General features: G+C 40.7%; 1 protein-coding gene across 1 annotated transcript; it reads right to left on the reverse strand.

Moving 5' to 3' along the window:
• Positions 1-434: 434 nt before the first annotated feature.
• Positions 435-19,385, reverse strand: chrne (cholinergic receptor, nicotinic, epsilon). The gene is made up of 12 exons (XM_034139813.1): positions 19,200-19,385; positions 10,287-10,420; positions 9,019-9,063; positions 8,766-8,875; positions 7,855-8,010; positions 6,333-6,436; positions 6,050-6,250; positions 4,948-5,062; positions 4,739-4,853; positions 3,077-3,281; positions 1,992-2,125; positions 435-1,286 (listed from the first exon to the last, which is right to left on the reverse strand). The coding sequence occupies exons 1-12, from the start codon at positions 19,270-19,272 to the stop codon at positions 1,110-1,112; spliced, it is 1,569 nt and encodes a 522-aa protein (XP_033995704.1). The 5' UTR covers positions 19,273-19,385; the 3' UTR covers positions 435-1,109.
• Positions 19,386-21,571: the final 2,186 nt, after the last annotated feature.

Genomic DNA, 21,571 nt, shown 5'->3' on the forward strand with positions numbered 1-21,571 from the left:
TCAATTGATACAAGATAAAAAAATAGTATAAAATAATGACAAATCTAACATTATTCAATGATTATAGGCCTTTGTTTTTCACATATGCATTATGCATTTCTCCAAATATCTCTCTCAAACACACACAACTGGTAGCTGAATTATAATTGATAATAAAGAGAACAGACATGATGATCTTGAAAAGGTTAGAGTAATTTACAAATTATCTGTTTTTCCTTTGCTAATTGGTTATTTGCACTTCCTGATATGTTTGAATTTTTGGGGCGTTTTACAATATATTTACACTTTCAGGTACGATGTATACCATTTCAAAACCACTGAAGAACAGCAAGAAAAAACAGAGAGTATGTTGAAGATGAATACATTTTCCTAATTGTGTTTCCACATAACTCACATATTAAATAAATTGATTGAGCAAGTCACGAAGCACAAAATAATGAATTTATTTTAAAAACATGGCACAAAATCAAGACAATGTCCCAGTTACATGTGCAGGTTTTCCAAGTAAGTAAGACTACACGCAGGGAAACTTATACAGACTTTATCAGATTATGTAATACATGGATGACTATTATAACGCCCTTTAGAGATGGACACATGTTTCACATAAAATCAGCTAAGAAACCTTGTTTATTGCTATTTTAAAACTTAGTTCTACACAGCTGTATGGCTCCATGTAATGCAATAATGCCTTTGCATCAAGATAAATAACATTTCTCAGCATGGCGGTGAATCACCTTCATGATTAACCTTCAAATACTCCAAACACTCATACTGTTTATACAACAAACCACATCATAGGAATACTTGATAATTATGATTTAAAACATAACTTTTAAATGAGACCTGATCCACTAATGTAATGTATACATCCAACAAACGTACGCTAAGATGAACAGCTAAGTTGTAAGTTTGAATGAAAATCGCTCCGCTGCCTGACTAATCCTAGAACATAAACACAGAGACTGTTGTCAAGTCTTCGGTTATTAAAGCTCTAACTAACTCAACCCTGAATCTGAGCCCGCGACTCAATAAGAAACATCCCTCATCCTTACTGACAGCATAAGGCACCTTGGAAAGGTTTCATCAGAGCAAAAACGTTTTCTTGTTTACATTTTTAAAGGTGGTAAATATGTTCTGCTCGAATCAGAAAAAGGAAATTCAGGAGCACGGTTGAAGTGTCCTGATAAGAAGATGGCCACCGTGCCGATGATAAAAAGAGAGATGGCGACCCAGAAACAAACCTTGTCGATCATCTTTCCAATCAGCACCCAGCTTTCTATTTCCTGAAATTGGAAATGAAGTGAATATAAGATAAGACAAACCTTTATTGATCCATATAGGGAAAACTTGGGTGTTTATGCAGCAACAGGAATAAGATATTCCCAACAGAACTGTTACAGGATGTGTATTTTGTAATTTTGTATGCATGCTTAGGTAACATTAAGCTGTCTTTGGCTCTTTTCTGCTGTAACAATATAAATGTCCCCTCTGATTCTGATTCTGATATAAACACAAGTAACTTAGTTGTTAAAAAGTAATAGTATTATAAACTGTATATATACTGTATTTATTATCTTGCCTATTCTGCCTCCTTGTTCTTTATGATATCACATAATATGTACATATGCTGCATGTGTGTTCAAATGTTTTCTGTTCAACTTGTGAAGTTTGCCATGTTGTTAAAGCACTTTGAGCTGTAGCCTATGTATGAAAAATGCTCTACAAATAAAGCTTTTAGTGTTTTTAAATAACATAGCTTAAACAAATTGATAGGAAATCCTGTAATCCATACTGTACATCCCAAAAAGTACTGGCTAGGCAAGGCAAGGCAAGTTTATTTATATAGCACCTTTCAACACAAGGCAATTCAAAGTGCTTTACAAAAATGAAAGACATTAAGAGCATTAAGAAACATATTATAAAATGGCATTTAAAAACACTCCTTTAAAAGCAAAGATAATAGGCAGACCAAGTTTGAAGTCACTTACAGATCCGATGTTATTTTGCTGCCTCGTGCTCTCGGCTATGAAGTTGCAGGCGTCGACACATTGCTTGATTTCGGGTGCAGTCTGCGCCAAGCTCTTGTACAGGTTGGCTGTGCTGCTGATATCCAAATGATCCACTAGGGGGAAGGAGACACTGACAGTCACACAGCAGTATGATACAGCATTCCCAAACACAGGCATCTTTGATCTAAAACATAAAGGTGTTAAATGACAAACATTATGCGTGTTAAACACAAATAAGTGACTAATATAAGGGAGTAATTGGGATATGATTCACAGAGAAAACATTGGTTTTCAGTTATTTATACAAAAACATTGATCGATCAGTTAGTGGGACAATTTTATAAATATACACTTATACACTCATATACTGTATATCCACCTATACCCATGATAGTATATATAGATATACACCTACTCATATGTGTATATATACATACGCGCATGTGCAGACATTCAGTAAGCAGGAAAGCAGACCTGGCCCGAAAGAAAAAGGAGCATTGAAGATGTATTTTGTTTTTGCAATGTTCAATCTAGGTTCTCCATTTATTAACAGCTTTTCGATTCTAATTTGATCTATTTTCCTTTATTATCCTAGTGTACACTTGATCGATCTGATCCAACTAGTCTGTTATAGTTTTTAAAGAGGCCCTTTTATGCTTTTTGGGGTATTACCTTTCCTGTCCCGTGTTATATAGGTTTTGACTTCCATTAAATAATGACATCACTATGTAACACTCGCGTTTCTATTGGCTAGCACTTCAACACATTGTAGATATGTGACATCTCTAAGCGGTTGACTGTTGTTAGACTTTTATCCAAAGCGACTTACATACACTTAATACTATTGGCAATCCCCACAGGAGCAATTTGGGGTGAATTGTCTTGCCCAGGGACACAATGACATGCTCATCAGAAGGTTAAAAGAGGTGCTGCAGCACAGTATGAGAAAAATAAAGACCTTTCTTAACATTAAAGCAAGTAAACATGTCACAGGAGAGGCACAACATACAAATATGAACCTGGAAATTAGCATAATATGTCTTCTTAAAGAATAGATTTCTTACAAACTGATTGTGAGAGCCCATGCTTCTGTCTCTGTCTGTCAAACATCATCTCGCTCCGGGGTTGTTTCATCACATATTCCTCTGCTCTCTGCATGAGGCCGAAGGAGCTGCGGCGCCGCTCCGTCACGCCGTTCACAACGACCTCCTCGCTGTCGTCCACCAGCGGGGGCATGCCCAGGAAACGAGGTAACCATTTCAGGAATAGCTGCAGGAGCAAGACATTAAACATCATCAGAGATGGCAAAAGTGCACACATCCTTTACTCAAGTTACGTAGAAATACAGATACTCGTGTTTGAAAATACTCTGGTAAAAGTAGAAGTACGGACTAAACTTCTTTACTCAAGTAAAAGTAAAGAGGGCTTTGAAATGTACTTGAGTAAAAAGTACCCATAACTAGCAGCTGTTTTAAAGAGTACCTGACCTCCCTTTATATTAATAGAACAATAATGTCATTGTTAGCTAATGAATGTTTCCATGCTGAACAACGGCAACATGACAACGTTTTCATTGGTCCCTCTTCTTTAGAGAAGACCAGGAAATGATGGATACACGGATCGTATTCAAATCAATAGGCACGCAATGACTCTAAATAATAATGATCACGCCACCAAACACACATTCAAACTAAAGTAACCAGCCTGTTTGGAAAATGTAAGAAGTAGAAAGTACAGGTATTTGTGTTCAAAATGTAAGAAGTAGAAAGTACAGGTATTTGTGTTCAAAATGTAAGAAGTAGAAAGTACAGGTATTTGTGTTCAAAATGTAAGAAGTAGAAAGTAAAAAGTCGTCAGAAAAATAAGTAGAGGAGTAAAGTACTGATACCAGAAAAATGTACTTAAGTACAGTAACAAAGTGTTTGTACTCCACTACTTCCCACCTCTGAACATCATAGTTCACACACTATAACTCTTGAACAGACATTTGATACCCAACTGCTAGGGTTGGGAGGGTTACTTTCAAATGTATTTTGTTACATATAGTTACCTATTAAACAAATGTAATCACTAACATATTCTAAGTATCAACATTTAAAAGTAATGATAACATTAATTCTGTTATCAAATTTAGGTTGACCTACTGCAGGGGTGTCAAACTCAATGTAATCGCGGGCCACATCAGCATTATGGTTGCACTCAAAGAGCCAGTTGGAACTTTAAGACTATATAAATATACATATATAAATATCTAATATATATAAAATAATGTATTATATTACATTTTTGCCTCTGCATTGGATTATTATCGGATAGGGTAATAACTTCATAATTAACTACGTCTGAAAGCAGAAGTCTAGGGGAAATAATTGCAAGTCTCTTCAGTGCGCATGTCACAAAATGAGATGCATTGTGGGAGATATAGTTTATGGGCAACGTCCTTCTGTAAAGCGGCATGTTTATAATATAATAAACGTATTATATTCTTTGCAAGCTTTTGCGGGCCACTTAAAATGAAGTCGCGGGCCAAATGGCCTTGAGTTGTACACCCCTGACATACTGAATTAAAAACAAAACAAATGAACCAAAGAAAGTGAAAGCCATTAAGCAGATTCAGGCAGTAGTCGTATAGATTCACACTTAAATCCCTAATTCTTAGAAATGTACCAGTAATCTTATTAAGTATTTTACTCTCCATGCCTGTCAACTGCACACAATGTACTCACAATTTTGATCCAACGGGGCATGTTGTGAGTGCTGGGGGTGCGCAGCGAGATGTTCAGCACCACAATCTGGTTTGTGGCGATGAGCGTAGTGACGGACATGACAAAGATCAGGTACCTGAGGAAGACAAAGAATAGACCTGTGTTGGAAACAGTGTGTGATAAAAGGAGGAAACACCCAGCAGAGGTCGGCAGAGAACACACTGACTCACTTGCCAATGAGAGGCACAGAGAGAGAGGTCTCAGGGATCTTCTGAGCGATGAGGATGAGGAAGACAGTCTGAGCGAGCAGGACGGAGATTGAAACCGTCAACTTCTGTCCACCGGCTGTGAAGGAGAAAAACAATTACTGTACTTAAAGGTCACCTATTATGCAACATCCCCTTTTTCATGTCTTTCATACATAAATGTGTGTCCTCGGTGTGTCAGGGAACTCACAAAGTGTCAGAAAACAAAACCCTCTCTCTTTTCCTCTGTACCCAAATCTCTAAAAACGGGGGTTCAACGGAGCTGATCCAGATTTTCGGCCGATATGACGTAATATCGGAAATGTAGGCTGGCTTTACACTCACGGCCCTATCAGAAACGTTGCTATCAGAAACAAGGCGCGACGTGTTTTGGACGTAATATGGTCTTTGTTTACATTAGCATCATCGCTAACACTCAGAGCTAACCTGTACAGGAGAGAGTATGTGAAAAAAAAAAAAATGAACTCCACATTTACCAGCTCTGATGAACACATTAACGCATAATCACAATCCATTAATTTAATCTATCAGATTGTGAAAAGTAGTTTTACTTTTGGTACTTTAGGTATATTTTGATGCCAATCTTTTTTTACTTTTACTAAAGTAACTTTTTGCTCTTCTACCTGAATAAAATACTTCTTCCAACAGTGGCAATAGAGGACAACACCAAATAAAAAATACAAATTATAAGAGCTGTGGGTCCCAATACTCTCAGCACTTTCTCTGTCTGAAACCAGAGCCCAGTCTGTTCTGATTGGTCAACTAGCCAATAGAAGCGCAAGTGTTACATACTGTAGTGATACAACTTTGTTCCAGAAGTTAACAAAGGAGTCCTTATAACACACTAGACTCTAGTGTGTTATAAGGACTCCTTTGTCTAGTGACTAGAGGATAGAAAACCCCCCCAAAAGCAGCTCTTTGGAGCCTTTTATTTATCATGTTCAGTATCAGAGTAACTTCGATGAGTTTTGTTTAGATCAAAGGCACGTACAATTACGAGACTTGATATGTTATAACACCATCATATTCTATGTAATAATAGCAGTAGGAAAATGGCTCTACAGACCTTGAGCAGGTAGGAAGTAGGCCAGCACTACCAGAGAGGAGATGAGGGAGCAGGGCAGGATGATGTTGATGACATAGAAGAGGGGCTTCCTTTGGATGACAATATTGAACAAGATCTCCTGATACTCCAGGTCATCTGGGGTGTAGCGCTCGTAGATCATTTTCCTGGCCGGACGATGGACAATGGCCCACTCGCCGTTCTCTGAGGGGTGAAAAACACGCTAGAAGCTGGAGAGGAACCATGCGTTATCAACATAGGAGTGTTGATTGTGGATGCAGTGTACCTGTGAAAGCCTGGGGGTCGATATCCACCCACTCAATCATGGTTTCACCTTCGTCGTCAAAAGCCAAGAGGAGGACCACTTCATTGGCACTGTATGTCTGGGATCTATGTGTCATGGCAACAAGGATAAAATACAATGGAAAATAGTGTTAGGTGGATGAAACTCCAGTTCTATGAGCATGAAGCCGGCTTATTCTTTAAAACGAAAAAATAACAAATTTGTCAGAACCAATAGGCTCTCATCGACATAAGTAGGAACCAATGTTTGTCGGACACACACAGGCACACACTGAGGTAAAGTGTGGCTACCAAACATAAGTTATTGTGTTTCTAAGTGTAATTTTCTGAAAGCCAATTCAACCTTTTGCTCATCAGACAAGATAAAGTGCGCATCAATTATGTCAAAAGTGACTTATAGAGGACACACATTTATTCTGCTCATTTTCAGGTTCATATTAGTTTTTGTGTGTCTCTACTGTGACATGTTTACATGCTTAAATTTCAAAAAGGTCTTTATTGTTCTCATACTGCCTGTGCTGCAGCACCTCTTTTCACCCTCTGTCTGAAACCAGAGCCCAGTCTGCTCTGATTGGTAAGCTGGCCGGCGCTGTTGTGATTGGTCAACTGCTTAGAGATGTCCCGTCTCTTAGCCTATCACGTACTATGTGTTGGACACAACAGGAACGGGAAAACCCCAAAAGGCCTCTTAAAAATGTTGGCTTGGCCTCTATAAAACTAATAAATAAAGTAAATGTAATTAGTTGGGCGAAGCCTGCGAGCTAGTTCAGGCAGTCAACTCGAGCACCAATGATACATTCACGCAGCGTCCACACGGCGGCATGCGTTGAAGCTTGCCGGCGGGCGTGTCTGAAGCTCGACCAACAACCAATCACACCGCCCCGGACACACAAGCACGCGGTTTGATTGGCTAGAGCTTTTACTGGCATATGATTTGATTGGCTGACGCTTCCGTCGAAGCTTCAAAAGTTGAACATTGCTCAACTTTTGAAGCGGGCAACGCGAGCAATGCAAGCGACGCTCCCACAATGCAGTTCGGCAAAGTGTGACGTCACCCCATTCAAAGTGAATGGGCAGAAGCGTTGAAGCTTCAACGCACGCCGCCGTGTGGACGGGCCGTAACACGTGACGCGCCTCGTCCCTCCTACAACCAACCAAACACATTCTCCTAAACATGCCGCTCTATTTAAGCTGCCAGGTCTTCCTGCCTCTGCCTCGCTATGCTGCTGCTGCCACTGCTGTGTTCACTTGCTATTGCTGCGTTCATGTTCCTGCTGCTGTGTTCATGTTGCTGCTGCTCGCCTGCCCCACCAGCACCCCAGCTTCCACCCCAGCTTCCACCTGTAGGCTCGGGGGATAGTTATCTAATCATCACTCAATGTTCTATGTACATCTGTGGAGTGATGAGGCCCGAGCCTAGACGCCAAACTCAAACTATATGCTGCTTCTAATAAACATATTAAGAAACACGTGAGTTGTCAGACTGAAATATAATTGTACCACACCTGAATGCTAGTGTGCAGTTTTGATAATCAAATGGGAAGTAGGTGATCTCGATGGAGCACGTGCTGCGATAGATGGCGGGCGGCAGCCAGAAAATAGTACCACTGGCGCCGAGCAGCACGTTGGCGTAGTACGCCACGCCAAACTTTCCATCAATGCTGCAGAGATGAATGACGAGGAAAAAACAGAGGCAGTTCACACCAGATTAGTTAATGTACAGTATAATGACACTACATGTAGAGCAGGGGTGTCCAAACTACGGCCCGTTGACTATTTTGAATCGGCCCTCAGCAAATTCAAAATGGATAAAGGAATATGACCCACACCTGAAACGTGTGCTCGTCTTACTTCTTAAATATAGATGAAAACAGATATATTACACAGTATTCATGGGTTAATAAGCCCAATATTTAAATCAATTCAGTCAATTAAAGTTGAAGGCATTTTTCTAACAAATCTTATTTCATTTCATTTCATTTCAAACCTTTATTTATGCAGGTGAATCCCATTGAGATCATTGATCTCTTTTTCAAGGGTGACCTGCTGCAAGTAGGTTCCACATAAATATTTGATTAAAAAAAAGCCCAATAATTTATATACATATAATCTTGAAATCTACCCTTCCTATTTCCCATTCTGAGGCTCCTATTTTAAGGAATGATCTGCCAACACTGTTTGTAACAAAATATATGAAACCCTATGCAGAGCTCTGATGTAGGCTGTTTTTCTAATAAAGCATATTCAAGTATCAAGCATCATTTACCTACATCTGATTGATTTTGTAACTTATAAGGCAATATACCTCACCTCTAGTGAGTGACCAAGCCCTTTTATGTCTTTCTGTATGTGGCTCTCAGTGAAAAATGTTTGGACACCCCTGATGTAGAGAAACTCCTCTTTGTTACTGCCTTACTTGTTCTCAAGGACAATGTCAGGAAGCCAAACACTGTTGCATGGGACACGAATAGTGTCGATGCCGTAATAGTCAGATGTGTTCCACATAAGGCGATAATCTATCCATTGCTGCAGATGACATTTAAGAGAAGGGTCACCAGTGACGTTAAAAACTTGACACATGTATAGATGCTGATGGAACGAGGCTAAATGAACCTAACTGTAAAGATTTGCACAAACAAAACAAAAGTATCAATTGAAGTGAAACTCACAATCTGAATCCACACATTGGTCGTTAGAGTCTCCTCCTTTTCATTCTGTGATATAAGTGATGAAGCAGGATGAGTATTTCAGTCAGTGGTGCAATGTAACAACATACATTTACTCAAGTATTGCACTATGTTGACCTACTTGTACTTTGAGTATTTCCATTTCGTTCTTAATATACTTTTAGGGTTTTATTATGCTCACTTTGAGGTCTCATATCTGTATGTTGTGCCTCTACTTTTCACATGTTGTAATGTTCAAAAAGTGCTTTATCTTTCTCAGCACCTCTTTTTTTACCCTCAGGAACCAGAGCCAAGTCTGCTCTGATTGGTTAGCAGGCTCTGTTGTGATTGGTCAACCGCTTAGAGATGTCCCGCCCCTTAGCATTTCACGTACAATGTGTTGGAGCGCTAGACAATAGAGGCGCGAGTGTTACATGGTCATGTCACTTTGTTATACAAATAAACAAAGGAGTCCAATCGAGGCCTTTCGGGGGGGGGGGGGGGGGGGGGGGGGGGGAGAGAAACTCCCTCTGAGATAAGACACTACAGGAATGGGAAAATCCCCAAAAACATAATAGGGCCTCTATAGAGTGGTGCAGTGATGACGTATTTTTGTATGCCGACCCAGAATGGTTCCCTCGACAAAAAAGCAATGGGATTTCTCCATAGGATTTTTGGAATATTGTAAAAAATAAGGTCTGTGGAAAACTGATTGATAAATGCACGTTTTGTTCAGCCGGATAATCTCCACATGTCTACCCTACTTTTATAGTTTTCGAATCATAAATCTAATTGCCAGAAGCAAAATGCTAACGTTATGCTATAAACAAACTACAGCAAACGACTTCAACGTCACGCCAACTTAAGATCCATATTCAAAACTACAGATTCTAAATGGTACAAGTTGAAGCGTTTGTTTGAACAGTTTGCAGGAGGCAGGTACTTACTTTCAAGCAGAACAGGGCAAACAAACTTAGAGGGAGTGTTTACGTGTTCGGCGTAATGACGTACAACGTCCTCCACAACTTCTGTAGTCCTATTCAGCCACTTGTTAACAACCATCGTTTTTCACTCACTTCCGGGTTTTAGGACTCGTTCCTGCACCACTCTATTAGTAAAGAATGTAAGTAATTTCAGCATCTCTGATTTTAGTTATGTTAATTATGCTCCGCTATGTTACTTGACCAAACAGCCATTATTATGCATAAATGTGCGCTTAATTGTCCATAGTCCTGATGGGGAATAATTTTGTATAACAGTGTTTATCTCACCAGGGAGATGAGGTTGGTGAGGGTCAGCTTAAGATCGACGTTCAGCTTATCATCAGGATGCTTCACCGGGCGAATGTTCTTGTTGTAGTCTTTGAACAAGTCACCGATCAGCTCCACCTCCTCATTACAGTGCACTGCACGGAAAAAAACAAAGGAGAAAGTGAGTATTGTGTTTGAAATATGTCAAACGGTATTTCATGACGGGCGAGGGAGAAACATCTGAAGAACAGATCAGTCTGAACTAAGTTTGGGTCTCACTGATACACTCATTAGTATTGTTATAACCTTCCAATCTGGTTGATTGGATAGACTCTTGACGTAATTAAAATGCTTATTGATAATGATTATAAAATGTAGTGAAGGCACAAATATGTCATACTTCCAACATACTGCATGACGTGTTTCTCCTAGGATTAGATCTAGTAATTGTCATAAACACTGTTTTAAGATCATTTGACATCATGTAATTAAGTGAAAGTCAACTTCTATATACTGTGAAGAATATATTTTAAAGTGGTAGGTAAGTAGGTAGGTAGGTAGGTAGGTAGGTAGGTAGGTAGGTAGGTAGGTAGGTAGGTAGGTAGCAGCGACGTGCAGTCAGTGGAGGCAGAGCCTCACCTGTCATACTCCAATGTAACGGAAAAACAATTAAAGAAAAACTAAATAATAATAATAATAAAATGTCTCCACTGATCTTGTGTAAATGTGATTTCTGTATGATTCCAATCGCATTTTATAGTCAAAATCAGCAAATTTGCCGAGCTCCGCTACGGGAGCGATGAGAAGTGAGGCAGGGACGAGCACTGCCTCACGTAAGCCCACAGTAACTTGCTGGAGCGCGGGCACTAATTTAGCGCGGCCACTTATTTTGTGAGCGCGCTCAAGCCATTTACTGTGGGGTAAGGTGAGGCACAGATGAGATCTTAGGTAGGTAGGTAGGTAGGTAGGTAGGTAGGTAGGTAGGTAGGTAGGTAGGTAGGTAGGTAGGTAGGTAGGCAGGTAGGTAGGTAGGTAGGTAGGTAGGTAGGTAGGTAGGTAGGTAGGTAGGTAGGTAGGTAGGTACTTTATTGATCCCAATTTGGGAAATCTTTGCGTTGCAGCAGCATAAAAAACAAGGCAATGTACATAAGAAATTAAGACAAAAATATCCAAAATATGTCTGAAATTGAAAGAAAACAGCATTAAAATGTAAAAAGATATATATAAATATACGTGGATGTGGAAATACAACTTTCCAGTAACAAATATAATGCAGGATATTATTGTGCAAGAAATAGATTATTCATTAAATTTAATATAAATGTAAAATGTGGGAGTGGGAGTTTAAGTCCAGTTATTAAGTGAAGCTATGGAGCAGAGAGTTCTCTTCTGGCCAGTGGTTATTTGTTATACAGAGTTATTGCAGTGGGCATTTATGGTGAAAAATAACGCATAACTTCAGATAAACATCCGAGGTGTACTGTACCTGCTGTCTTCTGGGTGTTAATTGAAGACACAGTTAGCTATCTGTCAAGCTAGAAATCACATCTCCACTCCAGTAAGGGCAGAATACAGAGCCTATAGTAACCATGCTCTTAGCCACACTTACTAACAATGGTACCATCACTCAGCTATATTTCAGTATTTACCTTAAGAGAGACTATGAAAGAGTAAGGCAGAGGTTATTTCCGACACATTGCCTCTTCGCTCCCAGCTGTCACTATCAACAGCTCAGATTACACAGCAGCTGGGAAACTCTAAACCAAGACTTGAAGTCATACTCTCAAACTCTCAGCTCGCTTGTAATAATCATCAAAAACGGTGACAGTAACACACACTACAAAGCAGTAAAGATGTCGTCCCCCACGATCGATTCGTTCCCAGAACTGCCTAGTCCAATCAGGTACAAATATGTCACACAGTTTTCAGCTGTAATGGTACCCCCCCCCCATGGGACAATGTGTGCATCGTAACGACAGTGGTGAGATGTCTCTCTTCCCGAGGGTTTGCCAGTTGTTAGGAATCAAATGTATTTAAATATAACTGTTAACACTGCTTTTTTAAGGCCCTTGATAGACCAGCACACAAGCCACCACTGATATGCAATAACACTACTTATATATACAATTTATACATTTTGTTTTACACTTTAATATTGTTATCACTGTCAGCTATTTCACTACTTAAGACTGGAACAGCACTGTTGTGAAATAGCACTGTGCAATACCTACTTACTGCTAAATAATTACTTGTATATGTTAACTTATAATGCTGCTACTGATTATTTTTGTATACCTTGCGTCTGTACCTCAAAGTCAAAGTCAAAGTCAGCTTTATTGTCAAATATTCTACATGTGTTATACATCCAGAAATATCGAAATATCGTTTCCCGCAGTCTCACAGTGTGACATGTATACATAAAACAAAACAAAAAGGGCCTAGATAACCGGGGTATACAGTTTTTAATGTTAATAATATATTTAAAGTGTTCAAAGTACAGTTTCAGTGCAGTAGCCGCGGAGATGGGCAGAAAAGTGACTGGTGCTGGATGAGGGAAGGTTGTGTGTGTGTGTGTGTTGGGGGGGGGGGGTAATATCATGTGGTTACAAAGTACTGTAATGTCTGATGTCTATTAGTTGACCTGGTCACTTCCTGCTGCTGCTTCAGAGCAACCTCTTACAACACACACACACACACACACACACACACACACACACACACACACACACACACACACACACACACACACACACACACACACACACACACACACACACACACACACACACACACACACACACACACACACACACACACACACACACACACACACACACACACACACACACACACACACACACACACACACACACACACACACACACACACACACACACACACACACACCCTCTGCTTTTACCACTCTTATTTATTTATTTATTGTGTCTATTTTTTACTGCAGTGAGAGTTGCCAAAGAAATGTTGTTGTACTTTGTATGATGACAATAAAGATATATTCTATTCTTAGAGAGCGACAGGAGAGATTAAACGCCTTCATTAGACTCCTTTGTTTACCTTCTTCTTTGTAACATAGTGACACTTGCACATCTATTGGCTAGCGCTCCACCATATTGTAAGTGAGAGGCTAAGGGGCGGGACATCTCTAAGCAGTTGACCAATCACAACAGAGCAAGCAAGCTAACCAATCAGAGCAGACTGGACGGCCCTATTATTTAAATACCACCAGCTGTAAGAAAATGTTTTATAATGGGCTGAGCTGACCCCTTTAAGGTAACCAAATGTCAGGCAGCATAACAGGTCAAAACAACACAGAAGGTAAATATTACAACATCACTGTTTGACTGAAGCAAAGCAAGCCAAGCTCACCCCAGCTGACCGTGAGTCAAAGCAGGTACGAACAACCTGCACCATCAATGAGACGCGAACGCACCTACATTTTCGTGCCCATCTTCCAGAAAGCATCCCTTTTTAGAGGAGTTTCATGTGTGATGAAACATTTTGGTCTGCTCATCAATATGGGCTCAGAACAGTCTCATAATACACACATGCACACAGAAGGATTCACACTTGTATTTCATGATCCGCAAAAGGATTCACACTTGTATTTCCGGGTCCACACTTGTGTTTGTCAATGCACACACAAATGTGTTCCGTTTCATATACATGTAAATAAAATCCAAATACAGAAAAAAGTTTTACATATGTATTTTTGATCCTCACATATTTGTTTCCCGTTTAAAACCGCTGCACCTACAAACACAAACCGCTTTCTGTGCATGGATCGCTCTGCATTCATGTGTGGGTTTTTTGAGACTCCCCTGACGGTGACCCGATTCGTACTTGTAATTTTTTCTATCTATAGCCAATCAGATGTCTCCTTCATTCTAAGCCAATCACATGAGCGCGTCCCCACGAGGGTATGATTTATTGCATTCATGACACTTACGCATTTTGCGCTGTCCGGAGCAGGGTTTCCGCAGACAGAATTTATTTTACCGGACAAATTTGAAACTTACCGGTCATGTTTCAATAATAATAATAAGAAGAAGAAGAATTGTGTAGCAGAGTTTCCGTTAGCAGGTAATTACCGGACTATGACCGGATATGGCTAATAACACGGGAGTAACGGATCCTATATTTTCCTCTCTCCTGACAGCCCGTCAGTTTCTCATGCAGCTCGCTAAAACTTCACTCGCGTTTATGTCCATATCGATCAGATCCAGCTCTCCTGATCGGCCTTTATAGAGAGCACCGATCAAACTATTAAGAGTGAATATCGGCCGATAATGACCGGCGGGGCTCCCCCCGTTGACAGTTCACTGTCTAGCACTGGCTTCGTAGTGCACTGATCGATTAGGCTAAGCTAACCTGTAGCTGCTCCCTCCACACTCACAACAACTTCATACAGACATAAATAAAGCAGCTGTATTCGCCATACAGGAAACACACATTTAAAACGGTTTTGCCTGCCGTTTTTGTGTACACAAGCATTCATTAATGGTTCGGAAAGTGGCACTGTACCTTAATAATATAAAGGCTTGTATTTGCGTGCATTTCCTGTTCGGAAAGTGGCAATGTACTGAGAGTGGAGGTGTCCTGAGATTAGCGCCTGCAGGCAGGCTCCATGGACCTGTCAGCTCCGAACAGCGCAAAATGCGTACATGAAGCGATACGTCATAAACGCAAGAAATCTACCCTCGTGGGGGCGCGCTCATGTGCTTGGCTTAGAATGAAGGAGACATCTGATTGGCTATAGATAGAAAAAATTACAAGTACGAATCGGGTCACCGTCAGGGGAGTCTCAAAAAACCCACACACGAATGCACAGTGATCCATGCACAGAAAGCGGTTTGTGTTTGTAGGTGCAGCGGTTTTAAATGGAAAACAAATATGTGAGGATCAAAAATACATATGTAAAACTTTTTTCTGTATTTGGATTTTATTTACATGTATATGAAACGGAACACATTTGTGTGTGCATTGACAAACACAAGTGTGGATCCGGAAATACAAGTGTGAATCCTTCTGTGTGCATGTGTGTATTATGAGACTGTTCTGAGCCCATACATCAAAGCTCAATAAATGACCAAAGAAGGAGAAGATATTCATGCTTAATATCATAGCTTGATTGAGTTTGTGCCCTATTATGCTCATTTTCAGGTTCATATTTGTATTAAGTGTCTCTACTCTGACATGTCTCCATGCTTTAATGTTCAAAAGGGTCTTTATCTTGTTTCATACTGCCTGTGCTGCAGCACCTCTTTTCACCCTCTGCTCTGAGTGGTTATATGGCCGAATCTGTTGTAATTGGTCAACCCCTTAGAGATGTCCCCTAAGCCTGTCAAGTACAATGTGTTGGAGCGCTAGCCAATAGAAGTGCGGTTGTTACATAGTGATGTCATTACAGAAGTAAACAAAGGACTCCAATGGCGGCCTTCTTTTGTTTGCTTTGTTTGTGGTGGTGGCGAAGTCCATAGGGACTTGGCTTGGCAACTGGAAGGTCACCAGTTCAAGTCCCGGAAAGTGTTTCTCAATGTCGAGGAGGCTTGCTTGGCAGCACATGTACCTCCGAGTCAGTTGCTTCAGAAGCGAGGCAAGAATCCTTCCTAGCCTCGGAAAACGAAGAATTGTGGAACAGGCTAACAGGTGTGCAGGTGTGCGTCATATGAGAGGCCCCGCCTTAAATGGAGCGTGATTTCAGCCAAAGATTTGGAAATCGGTCCGTGCGCAAAGCATTGTGGGGATTTTAAGACCGCGGAGGATACACATGTGCAGCCTCGAAACTTTCCACAACGAAGTACGCCGGCCTCGGTAGAATTCTAAGTATCCTGGACCTGGACATTGGAACAGTCCTTCGGCGGGACTCGATGACGTAGTATCCTTGAAAAAGTGGCTCTGGAGCAGCCTTCCTCGACATTGAGAAACACCCCAAGTGCTACCGAGGTGTCCCTGAGCAAGGCACCGTTCCCTACACTGCTCCCCGGGTGCCGTCCATAATGGCAGCCCACTGCTCCTAACACTAGGATGGGTCAAATGCAGAGAAACCGTTTCGTTACATAGTACCTGTACTACGTAATGACAATAAGTTGAATCTTCTTCGTATTATGTGACTTTGGTCAATATAGACTTAAAATAGTCACACAATAACAAAATGAACCTGTCGACACAGCAGTAGACCAGCAACTCCTGTGTTCTGGGGGGTAAAGCTAATACTTATTTTATAAATGGCATACACTACAACTGATTCTATTTCCACAGCAGCATATTGCTTAGCTTCCGTTCCAGGTAATACAAGTACTTCAATCCCACTTCAAACTATCCAAGCTACCCGTTTAACACTAAGATAGTTAGTAGGCCAAATGTACAGCTGTTGCTCTGAGTGTTAAGAGATCAAATGGCTCACAAGAGCTTAAGTACATCATACATTTCCCTTTGTACAGTGATAATGTCAATTTGATTGAAGTACAACACTGTGTCAGGGTGTCCAGGATAAAGGCCGCTACTCCTTCCAGTCTTCTTTCCAGCATCCCAATGTATATTTTCTCAGGGAAAGTCCCAACGCACTGTTTCCAAACTCCATTCAATAAACGTGGTAAACATGTCAAACCAACAACAACAAGAGTCTACATTTCAGGATGGATCTTGTCCACACCGTCACCTTGTCACTGAGAACATTTCTCAAACTGCTCCAGTGACCTCTGCCAAGGAGATGGGACTCTAGGAGGATTTACCCGCAGCTGTTGAGAGCGACTTGTCATACCTTTGGCATCCCGAGTGGCCTAATGGATTTGCAGAATCGTATGTCTCTAAAGTTGCATCACATCCCGGCTTTTACCTCTACCTCCACTGAAGCTGTGGCCTTTCTGGTCTGCGGTTAACCTCCTGATGCAGAATCCATCAGTGCCATGCAATCACTGCTCTCAGGACAAAGCAAAGATGCCTTTCTACATGACTTTTTAATGGGAATGTGTTAAAGTGCATTGGCTAAACGTCTAAAAGTATTGTTTTAACGAGGGTCTAAGGATCCCTATGGACATCAGTCTTATGGTTATAATCAGGGGTGCACATAACTGGTACGCAGGTACGCATGCGCGGCAAAAATCCGTGTTTTTTGTCAACACTCAATGGAGTAAACTACTAGACATGTCAAAAAAAATAAAACACATTAAGCATTTCGCTTCCTGCTAAAAATCTTCTGACTTTCTTGGACTGATTGAACTGGGTGCTGGCCGAGTCGCGCAGGCAATAACCGACGGACCTGTGAAGCTTTTACAGGAGGCAGAGGCTTAGATCACTGGACGACAGTTGGTCGCCATGTGCACAGACAGGGCTGCTGTAAACGTCGGTGTGTACAACAGAATTGTACCAAAACTACGCCAACTGGCTGCGGTGGGAGACTCCCCTGTGCACATTCTGTGCCCCGTGCACACACTGGAGAACTGCGCAAAATCAGCTGATCACAACGGTCACGCGCAGTGGTCAAGCTGCTGCAGTTTTATTTACAACAAGGTGGAGCAAAACACACAGCTGCAAACTTACTCAGGGGGTTAATGGAGTTTGAAATCAGACAGAGGTGGAAGAAGTACTCAGATCTTATTTAGGAATACTCTGTTACAGTAAAAGTCCTGCATTCAAAATGTTACTCAAGTAAAAGTAGAAAAGTTTTATCATCAAAATATAGTTAAAGTACAAACAGTAAAAGTAGTGATTGTGCAGATTGGTCCATTTCAGAATAATATATATGATATGTTTTATAATGATTGATCATTAAAGTGTTCTCAAAGCTGGTAAAGGTGCAGCTAGTTTGAATGACTTTGTATACTGCAGGGTAGCTTGTGAATTTACTCCAGGTGGAACTAAAGTCTGATTTAAGACTTCATTATATTTCACATCATTCATCCAGATCTGTAAAGTAACTAAAGGTATTACATACATGTAGTGGAGTAAAAGTACACCATTTACCTCTGAAGTGTAGTGGGGTAGAAGTACTAAGTAGCATAAAATAGACATATTCAAATAAAGTGCAAGTATCTCAAAATGGTACTTAAGTAGCCTACAGTACTTGAATACGTGTATTTAGTTACTTCCCACATCTGAAATCAGATGACTTCAAGTCATGTGATCATTTCTTAGTATTTGACCTCAGGAAATGCAAGGACTTCACAGTTTTGGCAACAAGTTTTGGAGAAAGCAAATTGGAGGCTTAAACAGGGACAGGGAGGTGCATCTGCAGCATCTGCAGCATCTTCATCATCTACCATGCAATAAGTGGAAATAAAGGACAGTGAAGGAGACAGTGAGGAAGACTACACTTATTAAAACCACGTGTGGGGTGAGTACCAAACGCTGTCTCGTGGTACTCATCTAAGTAACTCACTAAAAAAGTTATGTGCACCCCTGGTTATAATGCACTTACTGTCAACAAGCAAAGGGTTAGGGTTAGAGACAAAACCCCCTAATGCTTTGTGTACAGTTTTCCTAGTATCCCAAATTGTATACAAGTCAAACAAGCCTTTGAATCAAGTGCATGGTCTAGTAGAAAGGTGTGCACAAAAAGCAAACCAAGACAATAATTGTGTATGCATCCACTTTAGAGTATGTGAAATACAGCTGAATGGATGATTGCATTCATGCCATCAACAGAAGAAAAATAATTGTTATTTCTACTTCCAAAGTTGGTTCAAAGCTACACAAATTCAAGCATGTACAACAGGATTTAAGTAGAAGATTGAAGACGTTTCTTGGATATCTAAAGTACAAGTTTTCTTTGCCATGCCATTCAATGTATTCTGACTTTTAGCCCTGGCTGTCTCTCTAAACTCTGATCTTCTGTCTGCACATGACAGGCAGAGAATTATCTTGATCGATAAGAAGTTGTGGATGTGCGAAAAAGTTTGCGACTGCGCCACTCACCCTGAACCATTAGAGTCTCGAGGATAGTTACAACAACGCCAACAAATATCCAAAACCTGCACCCCGCCATCATGTTCCCAGACCGCTCCGCTGCACCGCACCGGACTGTATCTAAATATTAAGTTTGAGCGAGAGAAAAGACGGAGAGGAAGAGACCTAAATCCCCCTCCAAACGCCCTGACTGTCGCCCACCCCGGCTGTCGCTATCCGCAGCTCAGATTACAGAGCAGCTGGTTAGCACTAAAGCAGGACTTCAAGTCACACTGCGGTCACCCACAATAATCATCATCATGATCATTAGACAACAAATCTGTGGTGATGCCAGGTATATACATTACAGCATTTATCTGACAAAAGGTATTCAATTGATGTCCTGTATAATACATCTTCAATATTGGTATTTATCGTTATAGTCTTCACTTTGATAATTGTCCTTTTGTAGGATAACCAAATGATGACTTTTGTTATTTTATTGGTAATTTAGCAGAGATAAATCACACCTTTTTTTGAACCACATATAGCCAGAAGTGTTCATATGTAGTCTCTGGACAGAGGCCACTAGTGATGCACAAGTTACAGAAATAATAGATCAGTTTTAAGTGAATCAAAAGTACAGAGCAAAAACTAAAGTAATGGAGCACACCATCACAGCACTATATGGAAACTAAGAAACAAATAAATCATTAAAAAACCTACCTAATGTGTTTCTGCTGTATTTTTTCTTAAATGTATTTTATTTTATTTTGTAAAGCATGCTTTGAATTGCCGTGTGCTGAATGTTGCTATATAAATAAACGTGCCTTGCCTTGCCTGCCACCAATAAACAACAGAAGAACAATAGTAAATTCCTGCAACCTAATAAAATGTGTGTGTGTGTGCTTGTCGAGCAAACATCAACAAAAACCCAGAGATACTGACACACACACCCATGGGTGCAGTGTGCAGGCCTGCCCTCTGCTGCTATGTGTTGAGGTATTAATACACCGTGCAGAGCCATGCCACCTCAACAGGACTCCAGCAGTGACAGAGTGTCTGCGGACCCGGTCTTTCGGGGTTAGAGGGCTGGTGGCAGACAAAGCCCATAAAAACCATAAAACCACGGAGACAGAGAAGAGGATCTACTTTAAGTTCGAGGATTTCTGGACAGAAGTGGATGCCGCTACAAAGGTAACTCTAAAAACTACAAATCAGACAATCAGGACGTTTGACTTAAACCGAGGGACTAACTTTGCTCTTATAATTAGTGCTGTGAGTAATATAAGTAGTGTCACTCTGAAGCGACAAGGGCAACAGACTGATTTTTGGAATGTGCCATGTGAGTTGCACAGTCTGTGATGTACTTCTAAATATACAGTTAGGGAAACAGAGATGAGCTTCTTTAAGGTAACTGGAGCCTGCAGAAGGTGGATAATGTGTCTCACACTCAGTTCAGTTGAGTTCAGAGCTCAGAGACAGACTGGAGCTGGATCCGTCTGGCCTCTGTACACAAGAGTAGAGAACAAATAATAAGCATTTTAGTTTGAAACAAACAAAATTAAAGCATAAGGTTGGCGCTAAATCGTTTTTTGGACAGTGGGCAAATTAACCTCCTAGATGCAGCGTTTGGGGCTTAGACCGTGACGTATCTGCTGGGAGGCGGGACTTAAGGAAAACCCCAATGGGCCCAATGGATGCTGATTATATTTGTGTTCTCTAGAGTCAGACCATGAGGCAATGAGCAACCTTTATAGCAAAGAACGGGGCTATGCCACCAACACTGTATCCAGTTCTCTTTATACATTCTTGTTCTGTACAGCTGAAGCCAAAAATGTTTCTCAAAACGTACCGGGTGCAGAATGTCAGACGCGTGTTTAACTGTTTGCTGTTTAACAAGTGCTATAAATATAGTGAATGGTTCAAACTATTGTAGTGTTAATGTGGTTGGACAAAGAGCTGTAACTGCAATGACAACCTTTAGTAACTCGCTAGTTCAGGCTGTGCATCCAGAGAGATACGATAAAAGTTAACTCTTTTCAATAAATGTCTTAAGGTGTCAGTAACTCTCACAGTGAGACAAGACTTTGAAAGCTTGTTGCAGATAGAAGTTTGATTTCTCGGGGGTTGTACCTCAGCCGAACCATTAGGCACTATGATCATGCCTTTTTAGCTGCGACAGCAATGCAGGTACTCTTTTTACCTGTGTCAATGTGTGTGTCAATGTGTGTGTGTCAATGTATGTGTCAATGTATGTGTCAATGTGTGTGTCATAATGGCAAAATGTGTTCCTGAAGACAAAGCAAAGAAGTCAATATACTACTGACCGTGGAATTACAACTTCCAGGACCGTGATGCCATTGGGCCTAAAAATATGTTTTCCCCATAACTTTTACTCA

The sequence above is a fragment of the Trematomus bernacchii genome, unplaced genomic scaffold (assembly GCF_902827165.1).
Source record: "Trematomus bernacchii unplaced genomic scaffold, fTreBer1.1, whole genome shotgun sequence".
Lineage (NCBI taxonomy): Eukaryota > Metazoa > Chordata > Actinopteri > Perciformes > Nototheniidae > Trematomus > Trematomus bernacchii.

Coding starts and splice junctions, on each gene's coding strand:
- chrne (XM_034139813.1), bottom strand. CDS start 19,272: ATGATGGCGGGGTGCAGGTTTTGGATATTTGTTGGCGTTGTTGTAACT. Junction 6,251..6,332: donor CGACCCCCAGGCTTTCACAG/GTACACTGCATC, acceptor TTCACCCCTCAG/AGAACGGCGAGTGGGCCATT. Junction 3,282..4,738: donor TGCCCCGTTGGATCAAAATT/GTGAGTACATTG, acceptor TTGCTCCTGCAG/CTATTCCTGAAATGGTTACC.